Here is a 14,836-nt window from a genome sequence, read left to right on the forward strand (position 1 = left end):
ATAGTTTATAGGCACTCTTTAAAATAATTTTTTGGTGTGGAAGGGAAACAATTTATTTAACAAAATTTGAATTTTGTTAATCAGAATAGTCCTGATTTTATAAACACCTATCACATTCTCTAAGTTTATTATATTTTGTAGCAAAAATATTTTTTCATTAATATTTACATGTACATTGAAGTGTGGACAATAAATATAGCTGTCATCTGTCTTACTACAGGCAGTCCCCGACTTACGCGGATCCGACTTATGTCTGATCCGCACTTACGAACGGGGCTTTCTCGCCCCGGAGGTCGAGGTGGCGGATTGCTGCCTGCGAGCTCCGGGGCGAGAAAGCCCCATTCGTAAGCTGCTCCCGGTGCCCCTGGTCTGCTGGAGACCGTCTCCAGCAGACCAGGGGCACCAGGACTGAAGCCGCAGCAGCGGCGGGTTCCCGGGCTTCTGAGGCTTTGCCAGAGGGACCGTCCCCAGCAGACCACAGGCACCAGGAGCGAAGCCTCAGCAGCGGCGGGTTCCCGCGCTTCTGAGACTTTGCCAGAGCAAAGCCTCAGAGGCGTGGCACCCTGCTGCCGCTGCGGCTCTGCTCCCCGTGTCCCTGGTCTGCTGGGGGGGGGGGCGCAGCTAGTGTGTCCCCCGTCCCCCCCAGCAGACCAGGCTTTTGTTGTGGACCCTGCGGCAGAGCAGCTGGGGCGCTGCCGATTGGTCCTGCAGCGCCGCTCTGGGCACTACTGGACCAACCCGGCAGCACCCCAGCTGCTCTGCCCCAGGTCCTGATTCAGCCGCTGCTGGTCAGTTTCAGCAGTGGCTGAATCAGGACGCCTGGGGCAGAGCAGCTGGGGTGCTGCTGGGTTGGTCCAGTAGCGCCAAGGAGCGAGGAGCGGTGCTACTGGAGCAACCCAGCAGCACCCCAGCTGCTCTGCCCCAGGCGTCCCCAAGTCAGCTGCTGCTGAAACTGACCAGCGCTGACTACAGGAAGCCCGAGGCAGAGTTGCTCTGCCCCAGGCTTCCTGGAATCAGCCGCTGATCAGTTTCAGCAGCAGCTGACTTGGGGAGCTTGGGGTTCTTAAGTGAATCTGTATGTAAGTCAGAACTGGCGGTCAGTTTCAGCAGCGGCTGAATCTGAACGCCAGTTCCGACTTACATACAGATTCAACTTAAGAACAAACCTACAGTCCCTATCTTGTACGTAACCCGGGGACTGCCTGTATATTGCATGATGCAAATATTAGATATAACCAGTGTACAGAGCAGGGGAGAGACCACTCCAAGATTTTGAAAAGTTGTCAAGGGCCGCACATTTCTGTGGAGGAGGTGCCGGGTTTAGCATGGAAGTTGGGTGCAGAAGGGTAAAGCAGGTTTAGAACTGATATTTGCTGATTTCTTATAACTATTTAGAGAACATATATGGTGATTAAGGAGAATGGAGAGGATTGCATTCAGATAGCTGAGAAGAGGAAATATTAGAAATAACGTAGAGACAAATATATTTTTCCTTTTTCTGATTATTGGTATTATTAATTATTATTCATAATAAAACTTAGCTCATATATAGTATTAATAGAAACTGATATAATATCATTTTGCATTCCAGTTAAAGCCTGAGGCCCAATTATGCAAGTGTTTTTGATGTGAATAAGGATTTTTGGTGAGAGAGAGCTTTGTGGGATTGGACTCTTGGTTTCTGTTTTCATAATTGTGTAGAAATATGACATGCATGGAGCAGGGTAAATCATTTTTAAAAGTTTGAAGTAAAGAAATTAATCTTTTGGAAGGTACAGATAATAGAGGTCAACATCAGTAAGACCTTAAATAAAACCAAACCATTTTTTAACAGAAATTGGACCCTTCTGAAGCCAATGGAATAATATTGAGATATGAAGTGACTGTGAGAGCAAGGTCACGTCTGTCACCATCACCTGCAACATACAATGTTAATAGCACAAACCTGACTTTAAATTTAACAAATGGAACATACGAAGTGACAGTAACTGCTCATAACAAGATCGGTGGATCTCCTCCATCATTTTTGCTTATTCCAGCAAGTAATTCAAAAGGTTAGTTTCTTTCTTGATTTTTAAGAAATCAAATAGATTTTTAATTATTTAAAAAAAAAAGAAAATCGCCCAAATAAGAATCCTTAAAAAAAGATTCTTACATCTCTTAATGTTATACTTAAGTCTCATACTTGCAATATAATACTGGAAGAGCTTCCGCTTTCTTTGTTTTTAAACTGCCAGCATATGTATTAACTGGGGGAATAAATGTGATCACTCCTTGGTATAGGTCTCTTTCATATAGTGTGTCCACATATTGATGGGCCACAAATTAATCTCCCTACTCAACCGTGATTATGCAAACTACTTCCTCTGCAGTTGACTGCATAACATCCTTTGTGCTAACAGTCATATTACGTCGGATCCGCAGTTACGAACGGGGCCCTCTCCCTGGTCTCCAGCAGACCAGGGAGAGGGAGCAAAGCGGCGGAGCACACGGGCAGCGGACAGCCCAGACGCGTCTGGGCTGTCCGCTGCCCGCGTGCTCCGCCGCTTTGCTCTGCTTTGCTCCCCGTCCCCCTGGTCTGCAGACCAGAAGGAGGGGGAGCAAAGTGGCGGAACACGCGGGCAGCAGACAGCCCAGACGCGCCTCTGGGCTGTCCGCTGCCTGCGTGTTCCGCCGCTTTGCTGTGCTTTGCTCCCCGTCCTCCTGGTCTGCAGACCAGAAGGACGGGGAGCAAAGCACAGCAAAGCGGCGGAACATGCGGGCAGCAGACAGCCCAGAGGCGCGTCTGGGCTGTCTGCTGCCCGCGTGTTCCGCCGCTTTGCTCCCCATCCTTCTGGTCTGCAGACCAGGGGGACGGGGAGCAAAGCAGAGCAAAGCCGCGGAGCCCGAGGGCAGCAGGACAGCCACGGCGCGTCTGGGCTGTCCCGCTGCCCCCGTGCTCCGCGGCTTTGCTCCAGACGCCTGTGGTACAGCAGCTGGGCGCTGCTGGTTGGTCCTGTAGCGCCGCTCTGGGCGCTACTGGACCAACCCGGCAGCACCGCAGCTGCTCTGCCCCAGGCGTCCTGATTCAGCCGCTGCTGGTCAGTTTCAGCAGCGGCTGAATCAGGACGCCTGGGGCAGAGCAGCTTGGGTGCTGCTGGGTTGGTCCAGTAGCGCTGAGGAGCGGCCGCGCTACTGGACCAACCCAGCAGCACCCCAGCTGCTCTGCCCCAGGCATCCCCAAGTCAGCCGCTGCTGAAACTGACCAGTGGCTGACTACAGGAAGCCCCTGCCGCGGGCTTCCTGGAATCAGCCGCTGCTCAGTTTCAGCAGCAGCTGACTTGGGGATGCCTGGGGTTCTTAAGTTGAATCTGTATGTAAGTCAGAACTGGCATCCAGATTCAGCCGCTGTTGAAACTGATCAGTTTCAGCAGCGGCTGAATCTGGACACCAGTTCCGACTTACATACAGATTCAACTTAAGAGCAAACCTACAGTCCCTATCTTGTACGTAACCCGGGGACTGCCTGTATAGAAGATTTACCTGACATTGCTGGGGTCCTGAACTCAAATAATTTTTGTTTTTCTTCATCTAAATCGTTGTTCTAGGGCAGGGTGGGGCAAGAGGGGTTCAGTATGCAGGCTGTACCAACCCCAGCCCTCTCACCGCAGCAGCTTGGGGGCAGGTGAGAAGCACCTGTCCATGGCTGCTGCAGTTGCAGTGGGCATAGCCAGGGGAAGGTGCATGTCCTCCAGCTGGGGGACAGACACACACTCTAAAGTATATCATGTATAGATACCCCTTTATCCACCTCTGCTGGCTCAATGGGGTTATAGCTGTCCCAGTCCCCATCTCTGGCCCCTTGCTACCCCCTTGTGGTCATTCTACAGCAAGAGTGGGGAACCTTTTTTGGTTCAGGGGCCGCTGACCCACAGAAAAAGGGGCTATGAGAAGCAAAAAACAGTAACAACAAAAAATTAAAAACCCTCACTGATGTGTTCCCTGACTGAGAAGAATGACACTCCCCACATTCCCCTTGCACACCAGAGCTCTAGCAAAGGGCCCAGCCTAGTAGACTCTGTATCCTCCAGCCCTGCGGTGAGGTGGCAGGAAGAAACAGGTGAAGGAACAGGCTGGTGGAAGGGCATAGCGGCCGGGAGGAGGTGGCAAGCATAGCAGACAGAGGGGGGGAGGTGGCGGCACACATAGCGGCCGGAGAGGGGGTTGACGAGTTCCTGTACCTAACAAAGCTCCAGTTGGGGCCCAGCCCCCATCTTGCTGCAGCACCCTGTCCCCAGCCTCAATCCTGGGGCAGGCCTTGCAATCCAGCCTCCATCAGACCGCAGGAAGAGCTGGTGGCGGCTTCCCTCCTGCTGCGGCACGGGTAGGAGAGGAGGCCATGATCTAGCTGCAGTAGGCAGAGGGGGGTTGGCGAGCGTAGTGAGCAGGGGGTGCAACTCCCTAGTAAATTATTTACTTATTTGCTCCATCATTTGCTATGGATACTAAAGTTAAGCAGATAACCCAGGAAATTCCAGATCTGTCGTTATTCCCATTTTTATAGAAGGTACTATATTTGTCCTTTTCCAGTCCTTTGGGATCTCTCCACTTCATGAGTTTTCAAAGATGACCACTAGTTACTCAGATATCTCTTCAGCCAGTTCCTTAAGTATTCTAAGATGTATTTAGTCAGGGCCCGCCAAGAACTTATAATTCTTAACGTGGTGTTTCTCTATTTTTTAAGTCTCCAATCCCCTTTTTTGGGGGGGGGGGAGGAGGTGTTGGCCTTTCTAATTTTGTACAGAGAAACAGAGGGAGAGAGAAATACATTAATCCTTTTTGTAATTTGACATTTCTACTTTTTGTATGACTTCTTTTGAGCTTCAGGTCATTAAAGATATCCTGGTTAAATTAAGATGTCTCTTACCATACTTCCTCTCTTTCCTAAGAATCAGGATAGCTTGCTGTTGTGCCTATAATAAAGTCTTTCTGAAAACACTGTCCACTCTCCTGAGATTTTTTTCTCCTTAGACTTGCTTTTCACAGGATCTTATCTATCAGTTCTGAGTTCTGTTACATTCTTCCACCTTGAAGTTCCACTGTCTCATATTATGAAGGGGGACATGATAGCACTTTCTAAGTATCTAAGGGTATGTCTACACTACAAAGTTAATTCGAACTAACAGCCGTTAGTTCGAATTAACTTTGATAGGCGCTACACATGCAAACTGCTAGTTCGAACTTAATTCAAACTAGCGGAGCGCTTAATTCGAACTAGGTAAACCTCATTCTACGAGGACTAACGCCTAGTTCGAATTAACTAGTTCGAATTAAGGGCTGTGTAGCCACTTAATTCGAACTAGTGGGAGGCTAGCCCTCCCCAGCTTTGTCTGGTGGCCACTCTGGGCACCACCAGGGAAACTCTTCTGCCCCCCTCCCGGCCCCGGACCCCTTAAAGGGGCACGGTCTGGCTACGGTGCCCGTGCCAGGTGCAAGCCTGCCAGCACCCAGCCAGCAGACCCTGCAACTGGCACGGCTCGAGCTGGCCACTCGCTGCCACCCAGCCCTCCGCCTCTTCCCGGGACCAGGCTGGTGGCTCCTGGGAGCATGCCCAGGTCCGCAAGAGGCGGGCGCCCGCCTGGTCTAGTGCAGACACCGTGGACCTCATCCACGACCTCCGCACTAGGCACAGGAAAGTGGCCATCTAGGGCAGGATAGCTACCAGCCTGGCCACCCAGGAGCAGGTTGGCATGAAAATCAAGGTGGTCCACTGAGACCCCCGACCCTGAACCCTGAGCTTAGAATGGCCGTACTGGGTCAGACCAAAGGTCCATCTAGCCCAGTAGCCTGTCTGCCGACAGCGGCCAACACTAGATACCCTGGAGAGGATGGACCGAAGATAATGACCAAGCCATTTGTCTCGTGCCATCCATCTCCAGCCTTCCACAAACAGAGGCCAGGGACACCATTCCTACCCCCTGGCTAATAGCACTCCATGGACCCAACCTCCATGACTTTATCTCACTTCTCTTTAAACTCTCTTATAGTTCTAGCCTTCACAGCCTACTGCAGCAAGGAGTTCCACAGGTTGACTATTTGCTTTGTGAAGAAGAACATTCTGTTGTTAGTTTGAAGCCTGCTACCCATTCATTTCCTTTGGTGTCCTCTAGTCCTTCTATTATGGGGACTAATGAAGAACTTTTCTTTATGCACCCTCTCCACACCACTCGTGCTTTTATAGACCTCTGTCATATCCCCCCTCAGTCTCCTCTTTTCTAAGCTGAGAAGTCCCAGTCTCTTTAGCATTTCTTCATATGGGACCTGTTCCAAACCCCGGATCATTTTAGTTGCCCTCCCCTCTCCCACCCTCTCTCTTCCCCTCGCCCACCTTCTTTTCCCAGTCTCCCTGAGTTTTGTTCAATAAAGAGAGTTTCTATTTTTGAACACACGTGTCCTTTATTTTGAACATCAGGAAGGGGGGCTAGAGAGGGGTAAGTGGAAGGAGGTGAGGGAGGAATGGGGTACGAGCCCCTGATGGGGAGGACTGGGCTGGCTCTGCGGGCTCCTCGAGGTGGAAACTCTCCTGAAGCCCCTTGATTGACCCCTCCTCCGTATGGCAGCCTGCGGCAAGTGCAGCCGGGCTGATGGCCGAGTGCTGTGATGTGCCGAGTGTGGGCACTCAGGGCACTCCAAGCCAGGACTGCTTTGCAAGCGGGGAACCCCTGAGAACTGTCTGTCCGGGGTGGGGGTCGGGTCCCTTTAAGCACAGCCCTCAGCTAGCCTGAGGCAGCAGCTCCACGCTCTAAGTCCTCATCTGATGCCCTGCCGGCACTGCTTCCGGCCATCCTTAACCTCAGTTCAGGGTCCACTCAGTGTAGACATGCTAGTTTGAATTAGCAAAACGCTAATTCGAACTAGTTTTTAAGTCTAGATGCACTAATTCGAATTAGCTTAGTTCGAATTAACTAATTCGAACTAAGTTAGTTCGAATTAGTGCTGTAGTGTAGACATACCCTAAAAGGGTGTTACAAGGAGGAGGAAGAAAAATTATTCTCCTTGGCCTCTGAGGATAGGACAAGAAGCAATAGACTTAAATTGCAGCAAGGGAGGTTTAGGTTGGATATTAGGAATAACTTCCTGTCAGGGTGATTAAATACTGGAATAAATTGCCTAGGGGAGATAGTGGAATCTCCATCATTGGAGATACTGAAGAGCAGGTTAGATAGACATCTCTGAGGGACAATTAGATGATGTTTGGTCCTGCTGTGAGGCCAAAGGACTGGACTTGATGACTTCTTGAGTTCCCTTCCAGTTCTAGTATTCTGATTCTATGATTATTTCTGTTATTTTCTCTCCTGTCATTCCTTAACATCATGAATTCTGTCATTTCAAGATCAGTTGCACTGAAGTTGCCCTCTATCTTCAACTTCTCTCAGTTCCTCTGCATCAGAGGCAGTGGGGGGGAAATCTGGCTTAAAAGGCTATTTTTTTACACACACACACTCTCTCTCTCCCTCTCCCTCCTCCCCCCCCCCGCCCTTCCGCCTTGCTGCAGCAGTGCAAGAGGGGCACAAAGCAGCCTCTGCCCATGGAGGGCCCAGAGTCACTGTGGAAAGAGGCTGCTCTGCATCCCGCAAAGCAGCCCCTGTCTGCAGCAGCCTGGGCTGGCCACAGAGGTTGTGCCCCAGGGTAACTGCCATCTTTATCATTCTCTGCCTCCCCTCCCCCCGGTCAATGGGCCTGCCAAAGAGTCAAGTCAAGCTGTAATCCAGGGAGCCTGTATGGATAGAGTGTCAGAAAGCTGCTGCGTTGGCTTGGGAGGTTCAGAATGGGTCTCAGGCATGGGCGGCGAGTTATATGGGCTTGTGGTGCCCAGACTCCAGCAATATTTAGAGCCGGGGGCCCTGCTCCACCAATATTTGGAGCTGGGTCTCTCCCCTGGCTCTGAATATTGCTCCTCCTCCCCACCCCCCGCTGCCCCTCTGGCCCCAGAGGAGAAGAGGAATTGTAACGGGGTGCCCGCATCCCTTACCACGGCAGGCTGGCCCCGCCCCTGTGCCCTTGCAGAGCATGCGCACGCTGCGCACTAGACAGGGGTGATGGGATTTGGAGGCCTCGCCCCTGGGTGGACACTGCAGCGAGCGGGCGTGGTGGGCCAGCCCCACCCCGCCCCTGCACCCTTGCGGCTCATGCTTACACCACGCGCCGGGTATTTTAAATGCCGGCGGCGTGGCAGACAAGGGAGAGGGAGTCCACCCGGGCCCAGGCGGTGAGCTCAGCTCAGGGAAGTGTCCACCCTCCTGTAGCAGCAGGAACCCAGAAGGCAACCCCGCGGGGCGGATGCTCAGACTCCGCAGCCCCAGAAGAAACAGGCAGCGGATTCCAGAGTGGCCTATGTCCCCTCGACAGACAGCGAGGCGGCAGGGCCTGATCGCAGACTCCAGCCCCGCTGCCCCACAAACTGGAAGGCAGAAGGTGGGGAGGAGAGGGAAAAATAGGAAGAAGGGGTGGGAGAGGAAGGGGCTTGTGCTGAGGGGAGGGGCACAGGTCAGGAGAAGAAAGGGGAAGGCACCAAGGGGCAGGGTACAGGAGAGACAAATGCCAGGGGGCCAAGTGGAGGCAATGAGGAAAAGGGCAGGAGGGGAGGTGTCAGTGGAAGGGGGGACAGGGTGATGCTGAGAGAGGAGAGGGGAAGGGCATTGGGAGCTAGAGAGGAAGGGGGAGGTGCCGGGAGAAGGTTTGAAAGAAGGAGTGGGCATGAGGAAGGTGGGGATGGAGCAAGTCATATGTGAGGGCACAGGGGCATGAGGGGAATGGGGGCAGAGGGTGGGCATCAGGGTCAAAGGGGGCAGGGGCAGTGAAGGAAGGGGAGGCACCGGGGGGGTGCAGATGCCAGGGGATTTTGGGGGTGAAGCAGAAGGGCAGACACCTGCAGGAGAGGGACCAGCACCAGAGGAGAGAGGCAGGGCAGGTGTGTAGAGCGAGGTGTTAGGAGAGGGGATGAGGAGGGGTAGCTTGCATGATCAGAGTGGGGCTACTGAAAGAGGGGGCACAGGGTGGAGAGAAGGGCTGATGTAGGGGGGCAGGTCTCAGGAGGGCTGAGGGCAGTGAGAAGGGCAGGAGTCAGGACAGCAGAGGAGGGTGAGGGGTTGGGGGGAAGCAGGCACCATAGGAGCTGATGGAGCAAGGGGAGGAGACATGGCAGCAGAGGGAAAAGGTAGAGATTTATGAGAGATTTATTAATAACTTGGGTGCCACAGTGGCACATCCAAACAAGCCACATGAACTCAGTACAGGTGCACAACACAAAATTCATTCTGCTCGTGGGAGAAAACTCTTAGGCTATGTCTACGCTTGCGGTTTCTTGCGCAAGGGTTCTTGTGCAAGAAGTCTTGCGCAAAAACACGTCCACGCTGCCATGTGTGAGCTGTGCTTTTGCACAAGAGCATCCATGGCAGTGTGGACGCTCTTGCCCAAGAAAGCTCCAATGGCCATTTTAGCCATAGGGGTTTCTTGCGCAAGAAATCCCTGCCGAGCATCCACACTGCCCTCTTGCACACGAGAGCTTACACGTGTTAGAAAAGAGCGTAGCTCTTGCTCAAGATGCCCTATCTTACCATGCACGCTGTACTGTAAATTTCCTTGCTCAAGAGCAGTGTGGCTGCTCTGTGGATTCTTGCACAAGAACGGCTGTACTTGCGCAAGAAGCCGCGAGTGTAGACATAGACATAATCTTAGAGGGAACACTTCCCCCAACTCTCTGCCCCTGAGTTAATGTCACACACATTGGGTTAATGCAACTGCAGGATAGCTGCATGCTGGGGAGGGTTGGTGGGGGCCAAACTAATCCCTGTTGGAAGGAGGATGGTGGGAAAAGCCCTTCAAGAGGGGTGACATGACACCTTTTACTTCTGGTCATGTGTCCATCTTGCCCCGAGCTTGTTAGCCACGCGTCTGGAGGTAATGAGGGGAGAGTTGTCAGGGGGCGTGGCTAATCAGACACCACCAGAAATTATACTAACCTGCTGCCCATGATCTCAGGGTAGAGGAAAGTTTGGATTTTGCAGTCTTCATGCTGAAGACGGGAGCCAGACACTGAATCTGCTTAGCTTCTCACCTGGCTGCCTTCCCTCCCGGCCTCCGCCCACTGCAGTCAGCCAAGAAGCTGCTGACCTGCCCAAGCTGTCTCCTCCAGCACCTGCAGCCTGTTAAGAAACTGGCTCTGTCCCCAGCCTAGCTCCCTCTCCCTAGAAAATGGTTCACCGCCTACATTCCAAGTCAGGCTGGTAAATGCAGCAATCACATGCTATGAATACAGCTGAATTCCAAGCAGACAGGTAAGGATTTTAACACCAAAGAGCTGACTGGCTGCAGCACTTGGAGTCTGGTTGGCTACAGACAGCTGATCTTCCCCTATGTGCTGAACATGCTGGCCCTTTTCTTACCAGAGCTGCACCCCAGAGTACACTCCTCTATGTTCACCTGTGGTCCTTCCTGAAAAAGCTGTACCCTTTTATACTAATATTCAAGTCATGTAAATTGACCTACCAAATCTGTGACATCATGTCATAATCGTGATCATTCACTAGTGATTCCCTATACTCAGGGCTTGACAAATGATGGCAAAAGCCGCTCGCCAGCCCCGCGCTGCGTATGTGCAAGAGCCGCATTGCGCATGTGCGCGCCGCCAGTAAACGGGGCACGTGGCTGAAATCTACTCACCACGGGCGAGTAGATTCTATAGTTTGTCAAGCCCTGCCTATACTACTGGCAGTAGTATACAGACGTCTAAGATGTTAATTAGATTTCCTCTCTATATTCTCTCTTGTCTCCCTTGTCCCTGCTGTGGATTGCCCATGATACTGCCAGATTCTGACCCTTTCCTCAAGTGTCCATGTCCTGGAATTATCTGTGGGCTTTAGTCTTCTGTCCCTGTCAAACCTAGGTCAGAATTTTCCTTCTTACGTTAGCCAGTCTCTATCTGAAGATACTCTTCCCTTTCCTTGGTATGTGAACCCCATCTCTGCTTAGCAGTTCTTCTCAGAACAGCATCCCAGGGTCGAGGAAGCTGAAGCTCTTCTGGCAACCCCATCTGCACAGCCACACATTCAGCTCCAGGATGTCTTTGCCTGGAACCCCTCACCTTGACTGGAAGGATCAATGAAAACACCACTTGTACCAATCAGCTCCCTCACCCTCACTTCCAGAGGGTAGTTGTTTTTTATCTGCTTGGGATTGTACCTTGCAGTATCATTGGTGCACACTTGGATGAGTAGTGCAGGGTAATATGATACTCTGCCATCCTTCCATAATGCTTCATATGTGAGCCCCTGGAAAGCAGAATATCTGCTGGAATTCTCAGTCAAATGGCTGATGAATGCTTCCATTCCCCTTAAAAAGGGTCTCATACATTCATTGGAAGTATGCATATGGAGACCTTGATAAAGCTATAATCTGGAAGACTGCAATAGCACCACCTTTCATTTCCTCTGGGGAGTGATGGCCCTGATCCTCTCAGCCTTCTGGGTACATAGCTTCTCCTCCACCTTTTGTGGGAAATTCCATTGTTGCCAGGGCAGCATACCAGTTTTTCACTCTATGGATGTTGGGCTAGGAGGGGGGTGGAGCACTGCTTGCTGCTAGAAGTAGCCAGGTTCCTCCCTGTGAAAGAGCATTTCCTTCTCTCTTGGTGGTGCTATTGCAGCCTTCCAGATGATAGCTTTATCAAGGTCTCCATATGCATACTTCCAATGAATTCTTCATGTGCTCACATGCTCCTCAGCTTGGTCACCACCTCATGTAGGTCTCTTATCTGCCTCCTAAGAGATTTTACTAGTAAGCATACCTTATGCTGGATGGTGGTCTCAGCCTCTGAAGAGACCAGGAAATGCAAGTTGCAGCCCATGCAGATCCACACCAGGAGCTCAGCAGAGGACTCCATAGTTGGAGTCTCCATCTAGTCACAGGTGCAAGTGGAAGAGCTAGGAGCAGTGTTGGTATTAACAGTGTGGGCCTTTTTGAGCCATCACGATTTCATTCTTTTTTTCTTTTCAAACTTCCCTGTTTGCACACACCGCTCCCCCCCACCCCCTTAGCTTCCCTGGGTTGCTTAGCTTGGGCTTTAGACCAATGAGAGACATGCTTAATCCTACTTTCTTATTAACACACAAGAGAAGGGAGATCAGGGTGAATAAAGGATCAAAGGAGACTAGAGCCTTGCTAATGAACAGTCAGCTCACAGCTTAGTAGACTTCTTACTCCCACTCCCGGAGTCTCCAAATATATAATCCCCATCAGGCTATACGAGCAAAAAGAAAAAAACAAACAGAAAAAAGCCTGCTTACCCTTGAGAGTTAGCACTCATTCCTCCTTCAGCAGTAGATGTATATGCCCACTAAACTTTATGAATGTAGAGATGTTGATAGTTATTCTTGATCAAAAGTAAATTTAAACTATGATTCTACATAATTTCAGGTACCTTCATGCTAGGCGAGAGGTATCTAGTGAAGATGTTCTGTATTAATGTAATCTCATTCCTTTTTTCTTCTTCTCCAGCTCCTGTGAAAGATCTTAAGGCATTTCCAAAGGATGGCAAGCTTTGGGTTGAGTGGAAAGTTCCTAACAATAATGTTGTTAAATATGTGATTGAATGGTGTGTGGTGTCTGACAGCTCAGACTGCACCACAGAATGGCAGCAGGAACTTGGAACTTCTCAAGGCACATTTTTAAAAGGTATATTTACAAACAATATTATACTAAAAATATTGTGCTCATTATTGAACTTAAGAATAGCCAATAAGGTTTCTCAGGAACTTAATTCATTTTGGATTTATTCAGTGGCTCTCTTACAACAGTCTCACTTTATACATTTCATCAAGATCCACTTTATTCATACTGTTATAAAATATTGAGATAAAAAATCAGAAATAGAAAATGTGCTGAATTGTCAATAGCATGCTGTCACTAATGGTTGATACTTAGTGGGACTCTGCTGCAAGACTTAAGTGCCATATGGATCTTTTGCAGGCAGTTAAAACTGCTGGAAAACTTAATATAGTTTTAAACACATTGTAGGCACCTAAGAATAAAACTATAAATCCTAGGTTTTGAAATAAATCAAGAACTGTAGCTTTGAAGGGCATGCCATTCAGGTTAAGACTTCCCAAAAAATCCATTTTATATTAAATCATGAAAGAACTTTAAAACTTACTTGTACACTGTCTATTCTTGCTTTAGTGTGGCAATTCATGTAGCTCGGTTTCAAGTTTCACCTCTAGGTTCTCAGCAGTAGTACAATGCTGCACAGTTTGGCTGTGTCTACACTGGGCCACTTATTCTGGAAAATCAGCCGCTTTTCCAGAATAAGCTGCGAGTTGTCTACACTGGCCCTTGAATTTCCGGAAAAGCAACGACGCTCTACTGTACAAAATCAGCCGCTATTCCGGAAATACTATTCTGCTCCCGCTCAGGCATAAGTCCTTATTCCGGAACACTGTTCCGGAAAAGGGCCAGCGTAGACAGCCCAGTAATCTTTTCCGGAAAAAAGCCCCGATCGCGAAAATGGCGATTGGGGCTCTTTTCCGGAAAAGCGCGTCTACACTGGCCACAGACGCTTTTCTGGAAAAAGGGCTTTTCCGGAAAAGCATCCTGCCAATGTAGACGCTCCTTTTCCGGAAAAACTGAAAACGGAATAGTATTCCATTTTAAGCAGTTCCGGAAATTCATGCCAGTGTAGACACAGCCTTTGGGTTGACAACAGTTGCAAGGAAATATGATTACATACTTTTGTTAATAAGGTTTGCAGAACTGTTATCTCATTAACTTTAAAATTTTGGGCTGAGGTATTCCTTTGACTATTTATTGGCAATGTTTAGAAATTCAGTTGAGTTTGTAAGTGTAAGGTACATTGATAAACTGTTTTTAAATGAAGGAAAGGAACTAAATCTTACATTTTAACTAGAATCTTTCTTTACTAAAATATTTTTCTTAAATTTCTTGTATTAGGAAATATAAAGCCATTCAAGTGTTATTTGATAACTGTTCATCCATTATATAATAATGGGCAGGGAAATGGACAGTCTACAAAGGCATATCTTCAACAAAGCAGTAAGTACAAAATGCACATTTTAAAGTATTTGAATTGACCTTTTTGGCTAACATGATAAAATCATAGAAATGGGAGAGACACCTACTAGATCAGGTCACCTATCTTCCTGCATATGCACGAGTTTCCTCTGTTGTGCACTTTTTATAGTAATGGCTTTCTCCAGTTTATAATTCTCAAATGTCTGTGGTGCTTCCCTTGGGAAAGCAGCTCCCCTGTCAGAATATCACAAGCTGTTTGCTGATATTCAGCTTAAACTTTCCCTTTTCTAATTTCATTCCATGTTGCCCTAAAAGTTTTTCCTCAGCATTTCCATTCTTCATGTTGTATTCCCATATAATTATTCCGTAGGCAAGATAATCTCATTTATTATAGATTGTTCACTTCAGGTTCCTAGTCATTTATGGTGCTCTGAATCTAAGCTCCCTCTGCTAGATTGATAACTTTCTAGTAATAAGGTGTCCAGTATGAGAAGCAGTATTTGCTGGGTAGTCACACTAGAGCTGTACAAAGAGGGACTTTCATGTGCTTGTTGCATGACATACCTCTGCATATACAACTCAGAATTGCATTGATTAATTTGTGTCCAAAGTTGTTGTGATGTATAGGAGTGCTGGTCAACATTCGGTGACTAAAGAGTTAAACTCAGGTAGCTTGGGGGTGTTGGCAGGGAGCCAGAAGAACCAATGGGATACAGTGCTGAAATTTGAATTGTAGATATATCTGCCGGCCATTTTTCTTTTGTGTAAGTTT

General features: G+C 49.1%; 1 protein-coding gene across 2 annotated transcripts in view; it reads left to right on the top strand.

Annotated features, from left to right (window-relative positions):
* IL6ST (interleukin 6 cytokine family signal transducer) overlaps window positions 1-14,836 on the top strand; it is an 88,917-nt gene that overhangs the window by 35,772 nt on the left and 38,309 nt on the right. For both annotated transcript variants that reach the window (XM_006139561.4, XM_006139563.4), the window contains exons 9-11: window positions 1,835-2,054; window positions 12,535-12,711; window positions 13,984-14,085. In XM_006139561.4, coding sequence (XP_006139623.1) covers window positions 1,835-2,054; window positions 12,535-12,711; window positions 13,984-14,085 — 499 coding nt within the window. The remainder of the gene's footprint in view (window positions 1-1,834; window positions 2,055-12,534; window positions 12,712-13,983; window positions 14,086-14,836) is intronic.

The sequence above is a fragment of the Pelodiscus sinensis genome, chromosome 6 (genome assembly GCF_049634645.1).
Source record: "Pelodiscus sinensis isolate JC-2024 chromosome 6, ASM4963464v1, whole genome shotgun sequence".
Taxonomy (NCBI): Eukaryota; Metazoa; Chordata; order Testudines; family Trionychidae; genus Pelodiscus; species Pelodiscus sinensis.